Below are 22,172 nucleotides of genomic sequence, written 5' to 3' on the forward strand. Positions count from 1 at the left end.
ATGCTTGGATGTGTACAAGAGAAAGGTTGAGCAGGCTGCAAAGTCGAGGGCACAACTACTTCAAGCCTTGTCCGATGCTAAACTTGAGCTTTCTACGCTTCTATCAGCCCTTGGAGAAAAGAGCTTTGCTGGAATTGTTTGTCACTACTTAGCTTTATACTTTTGTCTTAAGCTCACAACATAATAATTGCATATATATGCTTTATAACACACTAAACAATAAACTAATTGACCATGCGTATCTATTATTCTTTTGCAGCCTGATGATACTTCTGGAACTATCAAGGAGCAGCTTGAAGCTATAGCGCCAGTACTCAAACAGTTATGGCAACAAAAGGAAGAAAGAATAAAGGATTTCTCAGATGTACAGTCACAGATCCAAAGAATATGTGGAGAGATAACTGGGAACTTGAACCTTAATGATGTACCTGTGGTTGATGAGTCGGACCTGTCCCTGAAGAAGTTTGATGAATATCAATCTGAGCTTCAAGAACTTCAAAAGGAAAAGGTAATTTGGTTGCTGTGTCGAATATTATATCAGTTAGTCGCAGATTTGAAAACTCCATTTGATTTCATTCACTAAACAGCGCATTGAGAGTTCTGTTGCATTGCTTTGTTTGGCAGAGTGACAGGTTGCACAAGGTTCTTGAATTTGTGAGTACTGTGCATGATCTATGCGCTGTCCTTGGTATGGACTTCTTCAGTACCGTAACTGATGTTCATCCAAGCCTAAATGATTCTACTGGTGTCCAATCCAAAAGCATAAGCAATGAGACTCTAGCTAGGCTGGCTAAGACAGTCTTAACACTGAAAGAAGATAAAAAACAGAGGCTGCACAAGGTCGTTAACTATATGCTTTCCATTGTTTGTATTTTTTGCATACTGTGGTTTGCCTTGCAAAATATTCATGTTTGCTGCCCTTGGAAGTGAATTTACAATTAACATTTTGAATTCATTTCTGATTGGCTTTTAGTCCACGGTATAATTTTTTTTTTACTTTGACCTGTACATCCCTTGCAGCTCCAAGAATTAGCTTCTCAGTTAATTGATCTGTGGAATCTAATGGATACCCCTCCAGAGGAAAGGAAACTGTTTGACCATGTTACCTGTAATATATCAGCTTCTGTTGATGAAGTCACCATTCCTGGGGCCCTTGCTCTGGATCTGATTGAGCAGGTACTAAAGACCTTCTGAAGATTAAAGATTTTGGCTCTGAAAATTATGCTGACAGATTATTTTGTTCTTTTTATGAAGGCTGAAGTGGAAGTTGAGAGACTTGACCAGCTTAAAGCAAGCAGGATGAAGGAAATTGCTTTCAAGAAGCAAGCAGAACTCGAAGAGATATTTGCCAATGCCCATGTAGAAATAGATCCGGATGCTGCTAGAGAGAAGATTTTGGCATTGATAGATTCTGGAAACATTGAACCAACTGAATTACTGGCTGACATGGACAATCAAATAGCGAAAGCAAAAGAAGAAGCTTTAAGCCGAAAAGATATATTGGACAAGGTTGAGAAATGGATGTCAGCATGTGAAGAAGAGAGCTGGCTTGAGGACTATAATCGGGTAATTATAATCTCCCTTATTCATTCTTTTCTGTGTGTTCATTGTGCTTGGTTGTGGTGAGAGAGATGAACCAAGACTATTACATGTTAACAAAAGTTGTAATCCTTTGAACTGAGTCAACTTGCATTTGCCTTTCTTCCTTAACCTACCAGTGAAAGTTATTTGCTATTTGATATTTCCTTACCCTATTTCCAGAACTACAAAATTTTAGCTTTAGCTTTACTGCAATGCAAATTTGATCATAGCACAAAATGGTTGCATAAACTTCCCCATTTCGATATAATAATTTTACCATTTGACACAACCATGTAAAACAGGATGAGAACAGGTATAATGCAAGCAGAGGGGCACACTTAAACCTTAAGCGAGCTGAGAAAGCTCGGATACTGGTAAATAAAATTCCTGGTATGTATGGAATGAATTACAACCACCATCGGATACTGTTATTATTAATTCCATTCGCTTTCAATGTAAGAAAAACAAAAGGATGCTCTACATTATTGGAAGAATTAATGTTGTTTCTTTTGGCGAAAATGCAGCTTTGGTTGATACATTGGTTGCTAAAACTCGTGCATGGGAAGAGAATCATGACATGTCATTCACATATGATGGTGTTCCTCTTTTAGCCATGTTAGATGAATATGCCATGCTTAGGCATGAACGAGAAGAAGAAAAACGAAGATTGAGGGTAAGTTTCAACGATGTGTTGATTAGGATGACTGATTTTCAGATAAACTGGAGCATTTACTAACAATAAGACCATGGGTAAAATTAAACAATCAGCTTGGCCTAATTCTGTTCACTATGCAGTTTTACTGACTGGTATAATCTGTGCACATTGCACTCTGTAGGACCAGAAGAAGTATCAGGAGCAGCAAAGCACGGACCAGGAAGTTGCCTTTACTTCAAGACCAAGCCCTGCTAGGCCAGTTAGCGCTAAGAAGGTAGGTGGCCCTCGTGTTAATGGCGCCAATGGTACTCCTAATCGACGCCTATCGCTTAATGCTCATCAAAATGGAAGCAGGTCTATATCTAAAGATGGAAAAAGGGATAATACTAGACCAGTTGCTCCTGTGAATTATGTGGCCATATCAAAAGAAGATGCTGCTTCCCACGTTTCCGGTACCGAACCCATCCCAGCATCACCCTAATGAGAGCTTAATATCAATCCCGTAATTCATCTCTGTAGCATTGCCATATTACTAGTTACTGGTTTAGGAATATAATATGTGAGTGACAAGTAATTAGAGAGGAACTGTTCTGAGCTGTGTATGTTATATTTTCCATATGGAGGTTTACTCGATACATGTTGGCTAATATTCCATTGAAGCCCTTTAGTATGAAAATATACACAGTTGGTAGTTTTGTCTTTTTTTCTTCTTCCAAATCTTAGCTTCTTTTCATTGGTTTTGTGACCGCATTTTTTCTGTCCAAAAACATGCATTGGTTTTCTAATAAATTAAAAGCTTAGGCATGTTAGGCCATATAGGCTCATTTTGATTAGGGAAGGCTTCAAGGATCATAGATAGATGTATTGCCTATTAAGCAGGTTCTCGTATCGACACGTAACACTTTATGTGGTCAAATATGAATTTGCCGAATATATTATCTTCTTGTGATGTTCCTCAGGAGTCAGTTTGTCCTGAGTGAAATGGAATGTATTCACCATGTTCATATTAGGATCTGGTTGATAGATATGAAAATAATGAGACTACCACTGAAATTAATAAACCTCTACGCATCTTACTGCAAAATAGAAATCACTTTTTATTTTTTTGACAACAAAATAAACCTCAAGTTAATCAACCAAAAAATTCACATCATTATGCTTATCACCCGTATCCATCATCATCATTACCACAAAGCAAACATAAATCCCACAATTTTTTTAATATAAATTAAAAATTTAGGAAAGTTTTGTACCAAGATTTGAACTGAGGTCCTCGGGGAAAATGATTTAATTTCTTTAACAACCTAATCAACTTATGTTGGCCATAAATTCCACAACTGCCATACAAAAGTGTCAGTATTTCTTTCTAATTGGTGATGGTATTTGGTCAAGTCATTAAAATAATCTATCATACGGAAAAGGAGGATCAGTATTCCAAAGTGTTGAAGTCTTTCTTTGAACTTTGAAGCTACACATTTAAATTTAGAAAATGTCATTTACAAAAGTTTTTGTAAATCCCTACATTAACTAACCAATATCACACTTGAAGTTTCTAAACCATATTATTCTCCTGTCAAACCAAGAAGCCAAGAACTTTTGTAATCCTCTAGAAAGTGAGATCATAATTTTTGGTGAGAGTTCAGAATTATTGTATATGAGATCCATGTTATGGGAACAAAAGGCAAAGACTGAAATAATTTTTAGAAACAAAAAAAAGTTTACTATATTTTCGGCTTATCAAGCATAATAATGTATACCATATACATTTATATATTAAAGGAATCTCAAATTTTAGTGTAATTTTTCTTCTAATTTTATATTTTTATTTAAATTATTTCATTTTAAATTATGTATAAAAGAATATCAAGTTTTTAACTATATATAAAAGAATACCCAATTTTAGTGTAAAAATTTTCTTTCTTCATATTACACTTTGTTTAAATTGTCTTATTTATTATTTTAAAATAATTATATAAAATTTTATATCGATACAATTATTATCATCTACAAAAACAAACACGTTACTGATTAAGAATTCAGAATCGTATTTTCAATTTTTAGTAACAAAAGACAATAAAGAAAAAGAGTAAACCAGCATCAACTTACTTACTTTATTTTTAATTATTTATTATTTATTACCGAAACGAGAAGCTTGAGTTTTTTGTACAAGGCACAAGAAAGTGAATAAACGACGTCGTTTTTATTGCAACAGTGTATTCTCTCTCAGAATTGCGATGGCGAACGAGAACGAACCCGCGAAGCTGTTGTTACCATACCTTCAACGCGCCGATGAATTGCAGAAACACGAACCTCTCGTTTCTTATTACTGTAAATCCATCTCTTTTCCTTTTTGCTTTTTATTTTGGATCAATTCCCTTATATTTGATTATTATAGCTTCGTCTCTTATCAAATCTAAAATATCCTAATAATATTTATAATTATCAATTTTGTTTGGTAAATTTAGGTCGATTATACGCGATGGAACGTGGCTTGAAGATTCCGCAATCTGAACGCACCAAGACCACTAACGCTCTTCTTGTTTCCCTCATGAAACAGCTCGAAAAGGTTTAATCTAATCCGAATTTCATTTACTGTGCCGATTCATTTTTAATTGCTCCTAATCAAAATTAACTAATAATACTACAAAATTTATTTCTCATATTTTAATTGATCTTATGGATCCCAAACTTGTTTTGTGATTGAAAAGAAAAAGCAAGTTTTTTCTTTTGTGTTAAGTTCAATTTGAAGTGGCTTCATGGACCCATATTCACTTTTGCTAGTAAGACTCAGTTTTTTTTTTCTTTCAGTTACACCCAAATAGGTTAATTGAACTGAATTATGTTCCCTACGTGAACTTAGGTCACCTTCACATGTGTGGTAAATTAAGTTAATGTAGGTTATGTGAATTTAGTTCACGTACCTATTTGGGTGTAACTGGAAAAAAAAAAATGGGTGTGATAAAAAAGATGGGTGAAACTAGAACCAGTTACCCAAATATTACTTACGTACCTATTTGAAGTTGTTGAATAAAAATGGGATGACATGCATTCCATTGGTTTTCTGATCTTCTGATTTAAGGAAAAGAGATTACGACACTACGAGTTCATGCAGTATAATTTTCTTATAGTCCTTCAAAGCCCCTAGGTAGAAATGGAATGGTTCATGTTGTGTCATGACAAATCAATTACTTGGAATCCCAATCCGATATTGATCAATGATTCAATGGCTAGACCATTGACTATAGTGACAGCTGACTGAGTGTTTCCCCAAAAAAGCAGACTCATTAAGTCCGAACTTTTGAATGAAGGTCGGATGACTCATTAAGATTAGAAAATTGCTCTAATAAATTAAAATTGAAGTTTGAGCTGTTTGATTTTAATCCAACGGTCAACACAGTGACTGCAAGGAATCCAGGTCCTCCGGTTTACTAATTGCAGTGTGTCATTTTTTCATTGTGGTGAATTTTCCTCAAGCTTGAATTTGGATGATAATAATGTGACACGTTTATATGATGACCTGTACTTTTTTTATCTCTTGAAAACAATTTCAGTGGTTGACACAATTTGATTGGTTATGTTTTTGTAATTTTTTATTTATTTAATTGAATCCTTGATTTGTTTATAAATTTATCTTTCTTTGTATTATCGTTATTGTAGGATAAAAAGTCAGTCCAGTTGGGGCTTGAAGATAATTTGTATCTTGAGGGATTTGCTTTGAATGTGTTTGGAAAAGCAGACAAGCAAGATCGTGCTGGAAGAGCAGATTTGTATGTTAAGTCGCTTATTTTTTAAAAGCATATATGTTACCGTGAAATTCTTATTATGCTCATACTCTTTTGTTTTGTCTATAACACAACTTTCTTGGATATTAATATTTTTATCTGTGATAGTTATTTACATATTTTTCTGACCTTTTGCAGGAACACGGCAAAAACATTTTACGCTGCTACCATCTTTTTTGAAATTCTCAATCAATTTGGACCAGTTCAGCCTGATGTGTGTACTTGAATGCATTGAACCTTATCTTTTTTAAGCGTGTCTCAATTGCACGGTTTTTGCTAGCCTTATTTGGTAAAAACTTGGGGCAATAATATACCTTTGTGTAATTGTATTGTATGTTTAATATTTCTGGTTTCTTTTGCAGCTGGAGCAGAAACAGAAATATGCAGCATGGAAAGCAGCTGATATAAGAAAGGCTTTGAAAGAAGGAAGGAAGCCCATGGCTGGCCCTCCTGCTGGTGACGAGGACCTGTCAGTTCCAGCGAGTTCTCCTAGCAATAGATATGTACGACTCAAAACTCAACCCGGTGTGTTATGAGTTTAATCAGTGCATATAAATATATTAATAAATATAAACAGTTAACTTTCAGTACTTTATTCATGCAGGATATTGGGACTACTGAAACTTCTGCTTCCAATGCTGAATCAGATTCTGATTCAACACATAGTTATCATAACCCTGTCAACTACCAGAATATGCCAAGCATTCATCCTGCACCTAAATTCCATGATACTACTGTTAATGATACTCAATCTTATACACCTGGAGTTTATCCTTCCCAAGACTTCCATCCTTCTCCATCTTCCCAGGATTATCATCATCCACCACCTTCCCAGGATTACCACCATCCTCCACCTTCCCAGGATTACCATCCTCCTCCACCTTCCCACGATTATCATCCTCCTCCACCTTCCCACGATTATCCTCCTCCACCACCTTCCCACGATTACCATCCTCCACCTCCTTCCCAAGATTACCATCATCCTCCACCTGCCAGATCAGAAAGTTCCTATTCTGAGCTCTACAACCACCAGCAATACACACCAGATCAGTCACAGAATTTAGGTCCAAATTACCCTTCTCATGAAACTCCCCCTTCTTACTCTCTTCCCCATTTTCAATCTTATCCAAGTTTTTCAGAAAGCAGCCTACCATCAGTACCAGTAAACCATACTTATTATCAAGGATCTGATGCTTCATATTCTTCCCAGTCGGCTCCTCTGACTACAAACCATTCATCAAGTGTGCAACAAAGTTCCAGCAGCAGAAATGGAACTGTCTTGGAACCCAAGCCAACTACTAAGACATACCAGTACGACAGTAGCTACCAGCCAGCACCTGAAAAAATAGCAGAGGCACACAAGGCTGCAAGATTTGCTGTTGGGGCGCTGGCATTCGATGACGTCTCAATTGCAGTAGACTACTTGAAGAAATCACTTGAGTTGCTAACAAATCCATCGGTTGGCCAGTAAGATTTTATGTAAAAAACTGGTGCTTGTATACATAGTATCTTGTTTTGTAATATATTTTATTCATTGTGCATTAAAGCGTGAAGAAATCCAGTAAACATGACTTGAATGAAAATCGTGAAATCTGCCCTGTGGAGTGTCTATTTCTCGCTAATAATGAAGTGTTTTTGAGTTTGGTTTCTTTGTCAAGGGGTTATGAGACATAAGGATCTGATTGATGAATTCCAGTTGTCTGTCTGGATCAATTTTTAATGCAGTCGTCCTTAATAATTATTAAAAAAATTAAAATCTTAGTATTTATCCTGCAGATGGTGTATGCTTCATCTGCATTTCCATATAGACTTGTCATATTCATCAAGATTATTCAAAACGCGCTACATTTCCAATAGCTTAATATCATCGATTTATGATAATAGGATCAATGAAGAGAAAAAGATAAAGTGGGTACTAAATAATTTAATGACATCAATATGTCGTTCGAATTACATGTTAGTAAAGCTGAATTAGATTTTTTGAAGGAAAAAAATGGGAAATAAAGTAAATTTCAGGAAGATCAAATGTAATGTCACATCCAAGTTGTATAAAACCATTCTACATCCTCATTCTTCGGAAACAAAAAAATATAAATATATTCATGCGGATGAATAGATTTTTGACGGTTATTCATGAGCCAATACAATGCTCAGGCGCAGACAGCAGAGTTAGATAAAAATTCATCCATTATCTGCCTCTAGCTAGAAAAATCATTACTGGACACGGAATGGGTGTTCAATGATCAACGAAAATCCCATGGATATGCTTCTTTAGAAGTGGCTTTTGTACAAACTAAATATTATACAATTCCAGAAAACTAAGGACTAATCACGTGAAAAAAAAAAACTATAATGATAATCTAATTTCAAAGATAAACATGTGATTAGCGGGCCTAAAGAGTCTACGTACAGATAAAAGAATTATACAGAATGAATATCTATAAAGAACAGCGCTAATATAACTTAAAACTAAACTAAGCAGTCACAGCTTAAGCTGAATATTTAACATCAAATGCAATCCATGCTCCCCAGCTATATTTTTGAACGAGGCAATACTGCTGCTATGAGCCTTGAAATAGGTCTCGCATGAATCTTAATGTATGCTAAATTACCATGCAAGAAAATATCCCGTTTGAAACCACCCAAATACCTGCATCCACACACAAGGTAACCAGATATTCTAAAACTGCGAAGTTCATGTTTTATCTATAATAACACACCTTATGCATGCTTAAATTTGTCTGGTTCCCTATGGTATCAGGTCTTATCATTAAAGCTTTAATATGACTTTTTTTTACATGCTAAAATATGACTTTAATCCCCCAAAATAGGATAATCATTGTTAATTTGTCAGCTTTTGGGTCATCTTTTATAAATAAAATGGATACAATTTTATTGTGGCACACAACACAAGTGATTTACTGGGTTAGATACATTAGGCTAATGAAAATCTCAGTTTAAAATTTGGATAGATGCCAGGGGTCAAATACTCACCACAAAACTGCAATGTCGAGGAACCACAAAAACATTGTATATTCAACTGATAACAGGTTGAAATGACTTTTTGATTTCATCATAAAACCACCTGCAAAACAAATCAAATCACCTTAAGGAACCCCACAAAACAAGAATAAACATCGTTCCTGTGGAAAAATACTGAAAAGTTATTGAAAATCTTAGAGTACAAGCACTAATATGATTTATATCGACATCGCTCCACCTAATAGATCTGATTAATGAGTCTAATATAGTAATCACTAATAATTAAAAATATACAACAAATAAATAATTGCATACTATATATTTACATAATTTTAAGTTTTCGACTGAGTCTAACACATCCCCTTATAAAACGATTTGTAAGGTGGAGATGCCCAAACTTTTCAAGCCCGTCTCTTTTTAGTGTGAAATTTTCAAATGTTTCAATACACACCCTCACGTCACGTCCAATACTATTGGACTTGGTGTGTTGATAATATGGTGAATAACCTGATAAATTGACTCTATTATGAAGTTTTTTAGTTGTTCCCAGCAGCTCCCAAACCTTTCACAACCATGACAATAACTAATAAGTGATCCAAATCTCCTAATATGTGTTCTGTTCTCTATTTCTGTTTTACTGTTACCAGCAATCATAAAGTTACAATATACAGCCATAACCAATGAAAACTGTTCAGAAAACTAAGGATAAAGAAACAAACCTGCAAAGGAAAATGGGCTGTACACTAGCACTTGCATCAATTCCAAATTGACATCTTCTGTCATTTTCCTGTTTAAATTTATCGTATGGAAGGACTACACAAGGGCCTCGGATAGAGCTAGCCATTTCGATTCTATCACTATTAGATTCATAAACCTTCAAAAAAGAAAAAAGAAGGCATATCTATAAGAAAATATCATAAGCAAATATGGTTTTAAGCAATAATATGTGGAGCATTATCATTTGTTTGGAACACCAATCAAACTAATGTAGAGGTTACACTTGAATTGTTTCTGAATTTGCTTGATAGATAACTGTTAGTCACATGAATTTATAGATATGAAGTTGTACAATTATAATCCCTTGATTATAGGGATTAAATCTTACTATAATCTCTTGTAGTTATATCATAATTATATACTAGGAAATAGGGAATATTTCAATAGATGAAATAAGGAAAAGAATATATCCATCATAATGATTTGGGACTAGTCCCAATCTTGGTGGTCAGGTTTTATAAGGCCCAACGAATGAGAGCTCTAATACCATCTGGGATTTGTCATCGAATCTTCTTGAGAGGATTACTCTCAGTCATGTGATTTTATATGAAAGAGTTGGTGTACAATTATAATCCCTTGATTATAGGGACCAAAACTGATTTCTAACATACCAATGCCAAATTTTAGCACTTGCGAAAATGAATTGGTATCCATCTAAGAATAAAGACGTGTGCCCATTTATATAAAGAAGTACAAAGAAAATTTAAAAAGTTACCTCATTGACTTCAGATATACAAGGATGCCCGATATTCCCAGGCAAATCATCAGGAAAGTAGCACTTCGTCACCTTAACCCACTTTATCCCAGTTTTAGAATCTTCCCACATAGACTGAAAATTAAATAGGAATAAGTCTCTTTGTCAAAGTTCTTCAAATTTATATAATGACTCAATTTAGCACAAGGGTACAAACCAAATAATGAATCAATACACAACTTTTTTTATATTCATATGCCCTTCGCAATTCATGGGTGAGTTTATATAAGTATGACATGTTCAACTGCTAGATTACAAAGAATACATGATAATTTGCTTGCCTGGAGTTTAGAAGGCGTTAATTTCCCATGGTTGGACGTGAAAAAAGCATGACCCTGCAGCCTATATGTTACTCCATCAATGCAGCAAGATTGATAATACTTTTTCTCATCTACAAGTTGTACAACATCACCAATCCATTCTACAACATGTGAGCTATCTGAAGATAAAGCAGAGTGCTGAATACCTTCAGTATTAGTTCCAGAACCTCCGACAGAATTTGGTTGTGCAACATCTGGGTCATTGCGCTTGATATCATAAGTTATGTTTTCTCCTCCATGAGACTCCTTTTGTTTACTAATCATAACGTGTCTATCTGTTGATATTTCAGCAGTGTCCTGTGCCGCTGTCATCCCAACTTGAGAATTTAGTGATGATTGCAAATTTTCACATTTAATCGGCTCGCAAATTTTAGGAGTTTCGGATTCTGAAGTATCTTTACAGGTCAAAGCCTTTGAATCTATTTGTTCAGCCTGATTTTCACCTGGCAAACAGGTGGAAGCACTACAAGTTGCAGATTTCATACTGATGTTTGGATCAGGCTTCTCATCAATGGTTTCGATGCTGGGTGAAATGTTTGAACCTTGTATATCTCTCATTTCTGGGGTATTTGAGTCAAATGACGGCTCATCATTGTGATTGGCACTGGAAACTGTTGGAACAGAGTTTCCAATTGTAGTAAACATATGTGGGCTGACCTTTGGATCTGAGCTCTCTGCTTTCTTCTCAGAAGAAGGTTGAATACCAGCTACATTAGAGGGAAAATTTGGTGATGTGTTTGAGGATCTCATCACACGACCATATTTTGGAGGCAAGGGCTTTCCACCGCTTAAATTCAAGCACCTCATGCAGTGCCAATCAACCCTATTATGAATTCCTCTAATGACTGATGGCTGCAGGCACTTCAAGTGAAATCCCTTTTCACAAGCATCACAGAGAAGAACGGAATCAACATCACTGACAGTGAGCTCACATGTCTGACAAGTGAAAGCCTTATTCATATAATCTCTTGATGGAGGAGTCCATGTGGGCTGGTCAGGAAACTTTGGTAGAAACAGTTTCTGGACAATTTTTGCAATTTCAGTGTGACTGGGAATCATAGGAGGTTGAGACATGTTCACAGCCTGCAATGGATGGTGCGTACTAGACATATTTCCAGGTGCTGTTTGAGTAATAAATGGTCTAATGCTCTTATCAGTTGTTACTTGTGGACCTGCCCTTGATGTGGTTACATCAGCAGTTCCTTCAACCTTGACAGTGTTATGAGCCGGCACCTTGTTTTCTGATATGCTTCTAGCTAATGATGCAGGTTGAGTCTGAATTGACCACGTAGGAACATTCACCAATGGTTGGTTAGCAGATGAATTGGCTACAGTTTAGAAAAAATCTCAAATTTAGTTGCCACTTCTATGACTGAAATGCCATCATATGCATTTTATTAAAAGCATACAATAAACCATCAGTATTGCAAACTAGGAAAACAAAACAAAAAATCCCTGCAGAAAGTTAAAACCTATACTTTTCCAATTTCCATTACAATCACCAACAAATAATAAAAAATGTAAGAGAAAAGACAACCGAAGGAAGAGGGGCAATCATTCAATTTGACACTCTTGAAAAACAATCTAGTGAAATTTCAGGTTTCTTCATGCAACATCGCATTCAATCTCAACGTATTATATAGAAGAAACTCCTGTAAGTATATAATCACAATATTTAAGCATTTTATTACATTTAGTTAAGGAAAATATGGATCTCCGCAAAACAAAATGTATGTCCGCACGACATGTTTAAATCATCATACAGTGAGAACATATTGACATTGCACTATTAGTGATTCATCAATAGGAACATACTGGCGAGAAGCTTTGGTGGAAATTACCTTGGACTTGAAGAACATAAGGAGCTCCACTCAATCCTCCAGTAACTTTGAACTGTGGGTTTTCAACTCTAGGCAGTGCTACAGAAGATGCATTTCTCCCCACGTGACTGCTAGGCATTACACCAGAAACCATGGGCGGTCTCACTTCATTGCTGGCTGTTGGATATTGCATTGCTGCAGAAGATCCTGCAGAAATATGGGGAGGAATAGACACCATGGAAACTGCAGAAGCTATTGCCGTATGGTTTGGTTTGTCAGGTGCAAACATTCGAACAGCATTTGTTGGCACACGATTGTCAACCATTCCACTAGCATTTGTTTGCAAGGGCTGAGATGTATATGTTGTAGAAGGTGCAGAGAACTTCTTTGATTCCTCCATCTAGAAATCAAAAAGATAGCAGAAGAAATGGAAAACAAAGGTGAAATGAACTCGTCAAAAGACTTGCCAGAGCTTATGCTCGTTTACATTACATGCATGCTATAAACAAACAGACAACAAGCGAACAAATTATCTAACTTTTGCACGAAACAAAAGTAAAAAGTATGAAGCTTTTCACATTAACAGAGTTCAACTTCTTTCAATCTCCACCAAGTTCCTACAGTCCTACCCCAATAAGGTAATTTAAGATTAAAATGAATTGCAACATGAGATTTTGATTGAAAAAATAAATTACCAAAACTCATGCAAGCAAGCAAAAGTCAGTAGTATTAAATTATCCACCAAAAGAACCCCGCATTAAGAAATAGTAATACAAATAATTGGATATGAAGCAGCAAATAACCCAACACACTTATCCTCTTTTTCTGAACTGACATATACTCCCAACCTACAAAGCATGTGTAGTGACACCAACACTAACACATAGACCCTAGTAACAATTGGAGAAAATGAATTATTTTTTAATGTAATCAATGCGTCGGTGTCAGACACCGGGCACCTTCGATCAGAAATGCCAGGGCTATAGAGCTCCCAACAACCAAGATATATACATAATGTCCCTTAAGCATCAATAACAACAAAGTTTCAAGCTAATCAACAATTCAAAACAAACAAGACCTACATTACATCCACATACTTAATCATTAAAAAAATTAGCGAATTGCAAAAAATTGAATTAATTGAATTGAACTAATAGCTGAGAGTTTGAATACCTTGGATTTAGCATACGAATACCTCTCAGCGATGGACGTCTTAGGATTTCGAAACCCTAACCTCTGGTCCCCAACCTTAGCATTCAAACCTAGATCTTCAATAACGGTGTCAATAGCTTCACCGGAAACAATATCCTTAGGAGCAATCCCCTGACATAAGACAGCAAGCTTAGTCCGAGCCTCCTTCATTAGCTCAACCTCCACATCAGTTGGCTTCTTTCCACCTCGCACCGCCGCCATCGTCGATAAAACCAAAACAATCTCCGCCACTCGCTTCAAATCCCCCTCCGAATCATCATCAATTTGCTCAACCTTGGCCTTCTTGGTGCACCGTTCGTCTCCTCCTCCGTTCTGAAGCTCCTCCGGTGGAGGATCCGTCGTCGGTTCTGGTAACTCGTCCATCGGAGAGAAACCCTAGAGAAATAGAAGGAGATAGAGAAAGCGAGGGAAGAGGAAAAAGAGAGAGAAGAGATTTTAAAATTTAATAAAAAGAAAAAGAAAAATAGAAGCGGTAATTTAATTAAATATATGTTGTGAGAGAGAGATATTGATTTAGTTTTTGGCGGGTAAGTGTTTTATAGTGTGTTATTTCAATTTCATTTTCATTTTCATTTTGAGTTTGAGAGAGATGAATGGAGATTTTGATTTTGGGGGTAAATTGTAGAAATTAGGTTTTATTTGGGATGAAACAGAGCGTGCGTGCGTGGAACGTGCACTGCACTTCCTAACTACAAGAGATAGAGCGTTTTATATAACTCACTTTACTCCTCCTGTTTCCATTTCCTACGTTACAATTTTAATGCCTTTTAATTATGTTTATTTAATTATTCAATAAAAAATATATCACCTCAAATTTATTAAAATCACTCATTTAAGAAAATAGTAATATAAACTGTCAAAAAAGGTAAATATTAATAAATATCTCAAAGACAATTGGTAAAGAACTACAAAAAATTAATTAAATATTGAAAGTTTAAATATTGTGTAAATTAAACTTTCAATTTTTTTGAAAGTTTAAATATTGTTATTTTCTATGCAAATTTGTTGCTTAATATTAATTCATCAAACTATTACATAATAAATTAACTTTTGCCAAAAATATAAAATTGATGTATTTTATTTAAATTTTGCACCGTCCAAACTTTAGATCAAATAAATCTGCTTTTATTTACTCAATTTTTTTTTTATATTCAAGACTAAATAGAGTATATCAAAAACTAAATATCAGTGTTGATGTGTTCCTTTTAAAATTGAAAGATGGAAAATTTCTTCTAATCTAATTATCCTTTTTGTATGAATGAAAGTAAAATTTTGACTTTAAAATATTTGAACGCACAACTTTAAAAAAATCATTATATATTTGTATTCTTAACAACTACCCAAAAATACTTATTAATATTTGTCTAAAAAATCACAATAGATTTGTCACTTGTATTAATATAACCATTACATAATCATAATTTAGTACGACGTTTTTAAACACCATGCACACTTCTTTTTAAGATCTAGCTTTTATATTAGTGAACTTATATTGTGTGTAAACCAATATGCATTTTCATTAAAAAAAAACAACAAATTATCATGTGAGAGTTGGAGAGTAATATATGAAAAAGTTGAATAATACATGAGTAAAATAACAATATGGAAACCATTCCAATTCTCCTAATAAAAAATAACTACTAATATTACACTTAGTTAGATATTCCACTAGTGATATATTTCAATCTATGAAAGAAAAAATAAATTATCTAAAAAATGGTATGTTGGCGAGCCATCCATCGTAATCTATAAAAGATTTTAAAGTAAATTTATATAAATTTAATTTATTTGGTTGCTTCTCCCATTTAACACGGTTTTTAGTATTGGCTCCCGGTCCTCTACAATTAACTTCTTCGAATGTGATATCACGCCTGCATCATATTGTATACATATTAAGAAGAAAAAAAATAAGTAAAACAAAAATATTAAATGACTATACACAAAAAATTATGTGCAATACAAATATATATTGCCTTAAATGACCAGTTTTTACATAAAAACAGATAATAAAATAAAATTTTTGTTTAGAAGTAGGTGTATTAAAAAAATTACATATAACAAAAATATTGAATATATTATTAAAAATAATTGAATATTTTACATGATGTGCAGTACTGATATATATTATCTTAGACCAATGTGTTGATTATCATTTTAATGTAAAGTATTAATTTAAACTTACTCTTGCGTGGGTTTTAAATTCCAAATATCCCATCCTTGGGGAGTTACTACTGATGAAAAATAAGTTTCCCAAAATATAACTCTTGCATAAGGGCCCCAAGGTCTTCCAAGATTCACATTACCAGTCCCAACAACAGACCCTCCTCTAAAAACAAAACCGTTAGAATCTTTTGGTGAGTTTCTATGTTGTGCTGTCACAAAACCAATGGGCTTTCCTTTCTCTTGTACAGCATTTATCACACAATTCTACATGTGAAAATCAATGGAAAAATAAATGCTTAAAATATTCAATTTTAGTACAAAATAATATAAATTAAAAGTCAATAAAAAAAAAGTATATTTATGCAATTGTGTGTAAGTTGTTAATGTGTTTCATCTAAATAGTCAAATTCATTTGTATGCAAATTTGATATTTAACGATGAAACAATAATTAATAGGATTCTCTTCTGGAATATTAGGTGAAAATAAAAGTTAAATGTATTACCTCAAAATAACTTTGGCCTTCACCACAAATAAAATCTACTTCTCCTTGAATAAAACAATTTTTGAAATAAGAGCGTCCGCTTGTTATAAGCAATGTATCTTGATAACCAATGAAACTACATTCATATAGAGCAGATTTATCGCCATATATATTAACTGCAACTGCGGGTCCATTAGATCCATATGTGTTCTACAATTATAATAAAAAAAAGTACATTACAAACAATTGGAGTTTTATCAATATTGTTGCTAAGTTTTTTTATTACATTTTTTTACCTTGAATGTAATACCACTCACAACAACATTAGGTGGAGATGAAATGAATGAAGCGCTCAAAGATGTACCCATATTTTGAAATGAATCATTGTAAGTAATGGTTGTGGCATTCCTACCCCATCCTTTTAAAATAATGCATGGCTTTTCAAAGGGTATGTGAACTTTTTCGCTACAAAATTTCAATTAAAACATGAAAACATAATAAATTTAATATGTCATATGAATTGAATGTGTAACATTTCAACTTAGTTGTACTTGTATTATTTATATCAAATGTAAAAATAAAAACTTACTTGTATATGCCAGGACTGATATTAATCATAACCCAATTTTTATTTTGGTTGTTTATAGAATCAATAGCAGCTTGTATTGTTACGAACGATCCTTTTTTATGTTGGTCAACAATGATAGTATTTGCAATCCAATTTCCACCACAATCTATAGCTCTACCTAGATAAAAACAACTAATAAACAATACTAAATAAAGCATCATCTTTGGTGGTAGAAGCAATTTTGTTATATTCAATTAGTGAAAAAAAATATCTTACTTTAAAATATAAATACACTTAAAAATTTAAGCAGTTTTTAATATTTTTCTCATTCTTTAATCACTTTAAATAAGTCAAATCCGTTAAATAGTAAGCATTCTCAATTAAAGTGTATAATGATAATTTTTCTAACTATATTTACAGGATTCTTTACAGTTTTTCAACCTGTGTAAATTTTTTCAAAATGCAAACTTACAAACCATAACCAGCATTAATCTCTTACTTTTTATTTTTTTTTAACTAAAGCATTAACCTCTCACTTTTGTTCTTATTAAATTGATATAATCGATTACAATTATAAATATCGTTTTAGATTTCACGGGAAGATTCAACATTTATAATAAATAATTACATATTTATATATATATATATATATATATATATATATATATATATATTATCTTAACATATATATTTCGTTAAATAATATATTACAAATCAAATAACATCAATCTATTAATCTATATAATATGTAATGCACTAGAATTAACATTATGAAGTGACATATTTAATATATTTAAAAAATAATTTACTAAGCTAATAATTTTTTTTAAATATATCAAAATAATATATTAATTAATATATTAAATAACATCTCATATTAATAATAAAATAAATAAATGTCATAATTTACATGTGTAACTTAATATAGTTTTAAAAAAAGTAATAAAAATCTGATCAGTTCCTATTTGTATTCACAACAAGAAGTTTCAAAAATACATTAAAAATAGTTTTAATTTAGGATCGTTTTGCTTTCAGTTAATTTTAGGAAAAAAAATTCAGTTTAAATGTGACCATGCTTTTTTTTTACCCAACACATTTTTTTTCTGGTAGAAAATGTAAATGTGTCCATATCTACATATACTTCCATGTAATCTCTCTATTCAAATCAAATAAGAAAGTTTTTTCTTTGACTCAACCAAATAAGAAAGAAAGATGGTCATTAATAAAAATAAACAAATAATTAATATTTCTTATTGGTACAAGTATAAGGATTTTGGTCTCAAAAGACATATTAGGGAGAATCATAATATAAGAAACAAAATGCAAAAATATAAATATGTTGTAATTTTTATATGCATTTTTTTTTATAATGAACGATTTTAGGTATTATATATGATGATGTTTGGTCTATACGTAGCCTATTACACCATGTGGGAAGCAAATACTTGGAAATAAGTAGTTGACTATGAAAACTTATATATCTCAATATGCAACTATATATACTATTTAAATTTCAGTAATTCCTATAAAATTGTTTTATTTCATTTTTAGATTTAGTTCTTTCGAGATTTCAAAATGTATTACCATTTTGTTGATGTTTACATTTTATTTAGCAAACTACAAGTAGATTACCATATTGCAGTGATTAAAATAAAACAATAAATACCAAAAGCAAAAAAGATATGTTTGCAAAGGCTTAAAAAAAAGTCTAAAAACAAAAAACAGTACAGTTGCACCGACAAAAAATATATTAAAATCAAATAAATAAAAATAATAATAAACAAAATACGAACAAGAATAAGACCACCAAAACAACTACTACGTTAATCCTTCAAATATAGATAATTTTTTACTTAATAAAAGGCCTTCAAACAAATTTCTACTAAATAAAAAAACCTCATATTCTAATATTTTTAAATTTAAAATAATAAAATCTTATCTAAAACTAATATTATCTCAACAAATATTAATCTTATATAAAAAAATATTGTACAAAATCAATTATATAATTTAAATCGTTTATATTAATTTAATTGAAGATTTTTTATTCTAAAGTGTAAAAATAGTTTATCATAAAAAAATTTAGAAATTTTACTAAAATACTATTACATACTCTAAAAGATCTCTTATTTAAATTGTTGTCTTAGGCCTCTATGCCTTGGACCGAACCCTATAAAAAAACCTTTGTAAAGAGGCGTGTTGTTTTATTGAGTGTTGGCATATATTTGAACAAGTAATCCTCAGAACAGGATTGTATAATTTACAAAAGGTTGTGTCCAAAGCTACACCAAAGATGGAACACATACAAGAAACTATTAACCAATGGATGTATCTTTGTAATTCACTCTTGACAGTTACCTTGACAGACAAGTAACTCATTCCCTTTATGATACATGAGCTGGTAGATGTTTGAGATAGTAATCTCCTAAGAAGGAAACATCACTACACACTGAAATCCATGGGGGAGTGTACAAGATACGCGCATTCGCAAGCGCAAAACCATTAAGAATTGGCAACGGAATTCCCTTCTTTAACTGCGAGTTCATGTACGGTATGAGGACGGTTTTGAGGACGGTTGATGTCAGGGACTGCAAATGTTTACAAAATAAAAAGAGTAAGGTTCATATAATAGCCAAGACTTATTAACAATAATGTATTTCAAAGTTGAAATTAGAATGATTTGTGTGTGCACAATGAGATGGTGTTATGTATGTGCTCTAAGGAATGTATAAATTAAATATGATTTATAAAATGACGTAGTTAGGTTAAGGTGAATGCATTTATTGACATTTACCTGAATTACATTCATGTGAAGTTTCCCTATTTTGCTCCATTTCAAGTATGTGGAAAACTTCAACAATTTAAGGCGACCCGTAAGACTGTTTCTTACGATTTCTGCGTCGCATGAAGCACTAATATCCTATGCAAACAAGCAAGATTAATAGAACATGTTAAGGTAAGATATTGATCATGTTATCATGAAGGTTACCTCTTCAACTAACAATAGAAATAAACATCATCTGATAAATAGAATGATAGGGGAAATTTAGCATATTATGAGAAAAGTTACTTTAAAAGTGTAAGCTTCAAACAATGATAAACTAAAAACTTTATTTAAACATACCACAGATATGCATGCAACAGGTATGACTTCACCAGCTTCTAGAACATCAATTATTATATCTACTGAAAACTTAGCGGCAATATCTTGATTCGACACTTGTATAATTGGTGGAGATGATGCAGAAAAATTAAGATTCATGTCATCATTTGGATATTGCTTGTATAATTGAGGAATGATGAGTTTCCATTCCGCAGTGTTCAGAAGAGCCTGATCAGGTAGTTCATCAAGTATCCATTGCAAAGTATCTGCCTGAGCCAACAACAACATAAACTATCAAAACTATATTTGAGTCTATATAACAATGCAACACAAAACTTCTAATCAGCATGCATACTATTCTTCGATGTCAGCAAAATAATCCTTTTATCACAAATTTTATGCTGTTCCAACACGGCGTAGCCAACCAAAGGATTCATGACCAAACTTCATCATTAAAGAACTTACTCCATTAAAAGTATGCAAAACATGTTTATGTATTGAAATCTTCAGAAACTTACTGCGAAGTAAACTTCGGAGGCCGATTTGAAAACATTTTCATGTATTGAAATCTTTATCATCTTTGGTAAATCACCACTTGAAATAGAAATGTCAGATCCTAGGCGGTAATGTTGAGGTACTAAAACATCGTTTTTCTCAGTGAATAAACCATTGATTTCAAGTTGGATAGAATAATTACTCAGCACAGGATTGTCCACAAAAGAAACATTTAGAGCAGCAGTTTCGTCTAATGAAATTGTCTTCGGAAGAGAATGCAGAAAATCGTCAAGTGTTGCTATCCCTTTTATTATTTTATCAGAGATAGAATCTTCAACTGCAGATGCTATGTTTCCTTTAAAAGCATCAACAAGCCTGCAGTAAAATAAATAAATAAATATTCACATAATATCTTCAACTACTATCTATCTAACCCATGTCTTAGGAAAATTGCTTACACTTGATAAAGCCAAGCTGCTCCACCATTCATTTTTATGGATAAGTCTCCAACATCACATCCATAGTCTAAGAGAATCAGCTTAAGAGTTCCTCCTTGGTTCCTTAAATTTACAGTAAGCCATACTTGCATATTCTCAACCTTAGAAACAAAGCACAATACAACTTAGTGAGGAACATTATTGGTTGAAGAGGTCGATACAAAAATTTATCTGCATTAACCTATTTTAGTCTTCGAGAAAACTGAGACTCAATTTAGTCCCTGATAAAAATAAAAGCAATTTTTCCGTTCGTAAAAAAGTAGATTGGAACAGCTTAGTCCCTACATTCTTTAAGAGAGGTGAGAACTAAGGTTTTCAGGTAGGGACTAAATCATCTCGGTTTTGTTATTCTTGAGGGCTAAAAGTTGCTTTGATTTTTCTCAATGACTAAATTTGATTTCACACTTTTTCACCGAATTCAAATTGGTCTTCCCTTTTAAAACTATATTATTCTCACAGGCTTTTTTTCCTATCATACTGAAATAGTGAAATACATGTCCTTTAGTATTCTTCTTGTTTTCTTCTTCTGTATCTCCAGTTTCAATTATATTCAACAAGTTGACCTAATTCCAGTTGAAGGAAAGTACAGAATGAAATTCCAACCTCAACATCATAACAGCTTTTCTAGGACAACCAGGGTAACCAATTTTTACCAAATTAACCAACCTTAACATCATAAGCCATCAAATAAAATGCAACATCAGAAAGAAAAAAGAAAAGGTAAGCACCATTATAGTCCCTTAAAGTGTAAGACAATGTCACTTTGGTCCCTTACTCGGCCAATAATTCAAATTTATCCTCGACTCGTCAAAATAGTCGCTGAAAGATACTGTTTACTATTATAAAAGTCCCGAAAGATAAACTTAATGTAAAAACAGTTCATAACCAATATAACAAAAGTGACTAAACTAACCGACATTTTAATGATTCGATAACTAATTAAAGTTTTTGACTGAATCAGATACCAAAGTGACAGCGCCC

The 22,172-nt window shown here is 33.0% G+C and overlaps 5 protein-coding genes across 6 annotated transcripts in view; 2 read left to right on the forward strand and 3 right to left on the reverse strand.

Moving 5' to 3' along the window:
- The window catches only part of LOC101515075 (65-kDa microtubule-associated protein 1), a 4,624-nt gene extending 1,685 nt beyond the window's left edge, over positions 1 to 2,939 (forward strand). Inside the window, exons 4-11 of the mRNA XM_073365058.1 lie at positions 1 to 136; positions 260 to 508; positions 625 to 840; positions 1,021 to 1,176; positions 1,255 to 1,566; positions 1,884 to 1,971; positions 2,106 to 2,254; positions 2,418 to 2,939. The exon at positions 1 to 136 is cut by the window's left edge and continues 8 nt beyond it. Coding sequence (XP_073221159.1) covers positions 1 to 136; positions 260 to 508; positions 625 to 840; positions 1,021 to 1,176; positions 1,255 to 1,566; positions 1,884 to 1,971; positions 2,106 to 2,254; positions 2,418 to 2,717 — 1,606 coding nt within the window. The 3' untranslated portion in view covers positions 2,718 to 2,939. The remainder of the gene's footprint in view (positions 137 to 259; positions 509 to 624; positions 841 to 1,020; positions 1,177 to 1,254; positions 1,567 to 1,883; positions 1,972 to 2,105; positions 2,255 to 2,417) is intronic.
- Positions 2,940 to 4,359: 1,420 nt separating this feature from the next.
- On the forward strand, positions 4,360 to 7,668 carry LOC101515394 (protein HOMOLOG OF MAMMALIAN LYST-INTERACTING PROTEIN 5). Its single transcript, XM_004491375.4, has 6 exons — positions 4,360 to 4,564; positions 4,702 to 4,802; positions 5,894 to 6,003; positions 6,157 to 6,232; positions 6,381 to 6,521; positions 6,623 to 7,668. Exons 1-6 carry the CDS (start codon positions 4,471 to 4,473, stop codon positions 7,487 to 7,489), a joined length of 1,389 nt encoding a protein of 462 aa, XP_004491432.1. The 5' UTR covers positions 4,360 to 4,470; the 3' UTR covers positions 7,490 to 7,668.
- A 590-nt stretch (positions 7,669 to 8,258) lies between these two features.
- LOC101515729 (uncharacterized) lies at positions 8,259 to 14,557 on the reverse strand. Of its 2 annotated transcripts, XM_004491377.4 has the most exons (8): positions 13,845 to 14,557; positions 12,693 to 13,071; positions 10,998 to 12,179; positions 10,813 to 10,922; positions 10,493 to 10,606; positions 9,720 to 9,874; positions 9,013 to 9,103; positions 8,259 to 8,668 (listed from the first exon to the last, which is right to left on the reverse strand). In XM_004491377.4, exons 1-7 carry the CDS (start codon positions 14,244 to 14,246, stop codon positions 9,055 to 9,057), a joined length of 2,391 nt encoding a protein of 796 aa, XP_004491434.1. In that variant the 5' UTR covers positions 14,247 to 14,557; the 3' UTR covers positions 8,259 to 8,668; positions 9,013 to 9,054. The 2 variants fall into 2 exon arrangements, with proteins under 2 accessions (XP_004491434.1, XP_004491433.1); XM_004491376.4 differs by having other exon boundaries at positions 10,813 to 12,179; positions 13,845 to 14,556.
- Positions 14,558 to 16,061: 1,504 nt separating this feature from the next.
- LOC101499013 (probable pectinesterase 29) lies at positions 16,062 to 17,584 on the reverse strand. The gene is made up of 5 exons (XM_004491410.2): positions 17,569 to 17,584; positions 17,118 to 17,274; positions 16,825 to 16,993; positions 16,550 to 16,738; positions 16,062 to 16,310 (listed from the first exon to the last, which is right to left on the reverse strand). Exons 1-5 carry the CDS (start codon positions 17,582 to 17,584, stop codon positions 16,062 to 16,064), a joined length of 780 nt encoding a protein of 259 aa, XP_004491467.2.
- Positions 17,585 to 19,267: 1,683 nt separating this feature from the next.
- The window catches only part of LOC101489808 (putative BPI/LBP family protein At1g04970), a 4,124-nt gene continuing 1,219 nt past the window's right edge, over positions 19,268 to 22,172 (reverse strand). The window contains exons 2-6 of the mRNA XM_004491382.4: positions 21,153 to 21,292; positions 20,718 to 21,069; positions 20,221 to 20,469; positions 19,891 to 20,016; positions 19,268 to 19,684 (exon numbers count right to left, since the gene is read on the reverse strand). Of these exons, the coding sequence (XP_004491439.1) occupies positions 19,481 to 19,684; positions 19,891 to 20,016; positions 20,221 to 20,469; positions 20,718 to 21,069; positions 21,153 to 21,292 (1,071 nt within the window). The 3' untranslated portion in view covers positions 19,268 to 19,480. The remainder of the gene's footprint in view (positions 19,685 to 19,890; positions 20,017 to 20,220; positions 20,470 to 20,717; positions 21,070 to 21,152; positions 21,293 to 22,172) is intronic.

The sequence above is a fragment of the Cicer arietinum genome, chromosome 2 (genome assembly GCF_000331145.2).
Source record: "Cicer arietinum cultivar CDC Frontier isolate Library 1 chromosome 2, Cicar.CDCFrontier_v2.0, whole genome shotgun sequence".
In the NCBI taxonomy this organism is placed as follows: Eukaryota; Viridiplantae; Streptophyta; class Magnoliopsida; order Fabales; family Fabaceae; genus Cicer; species Cicer arietinum.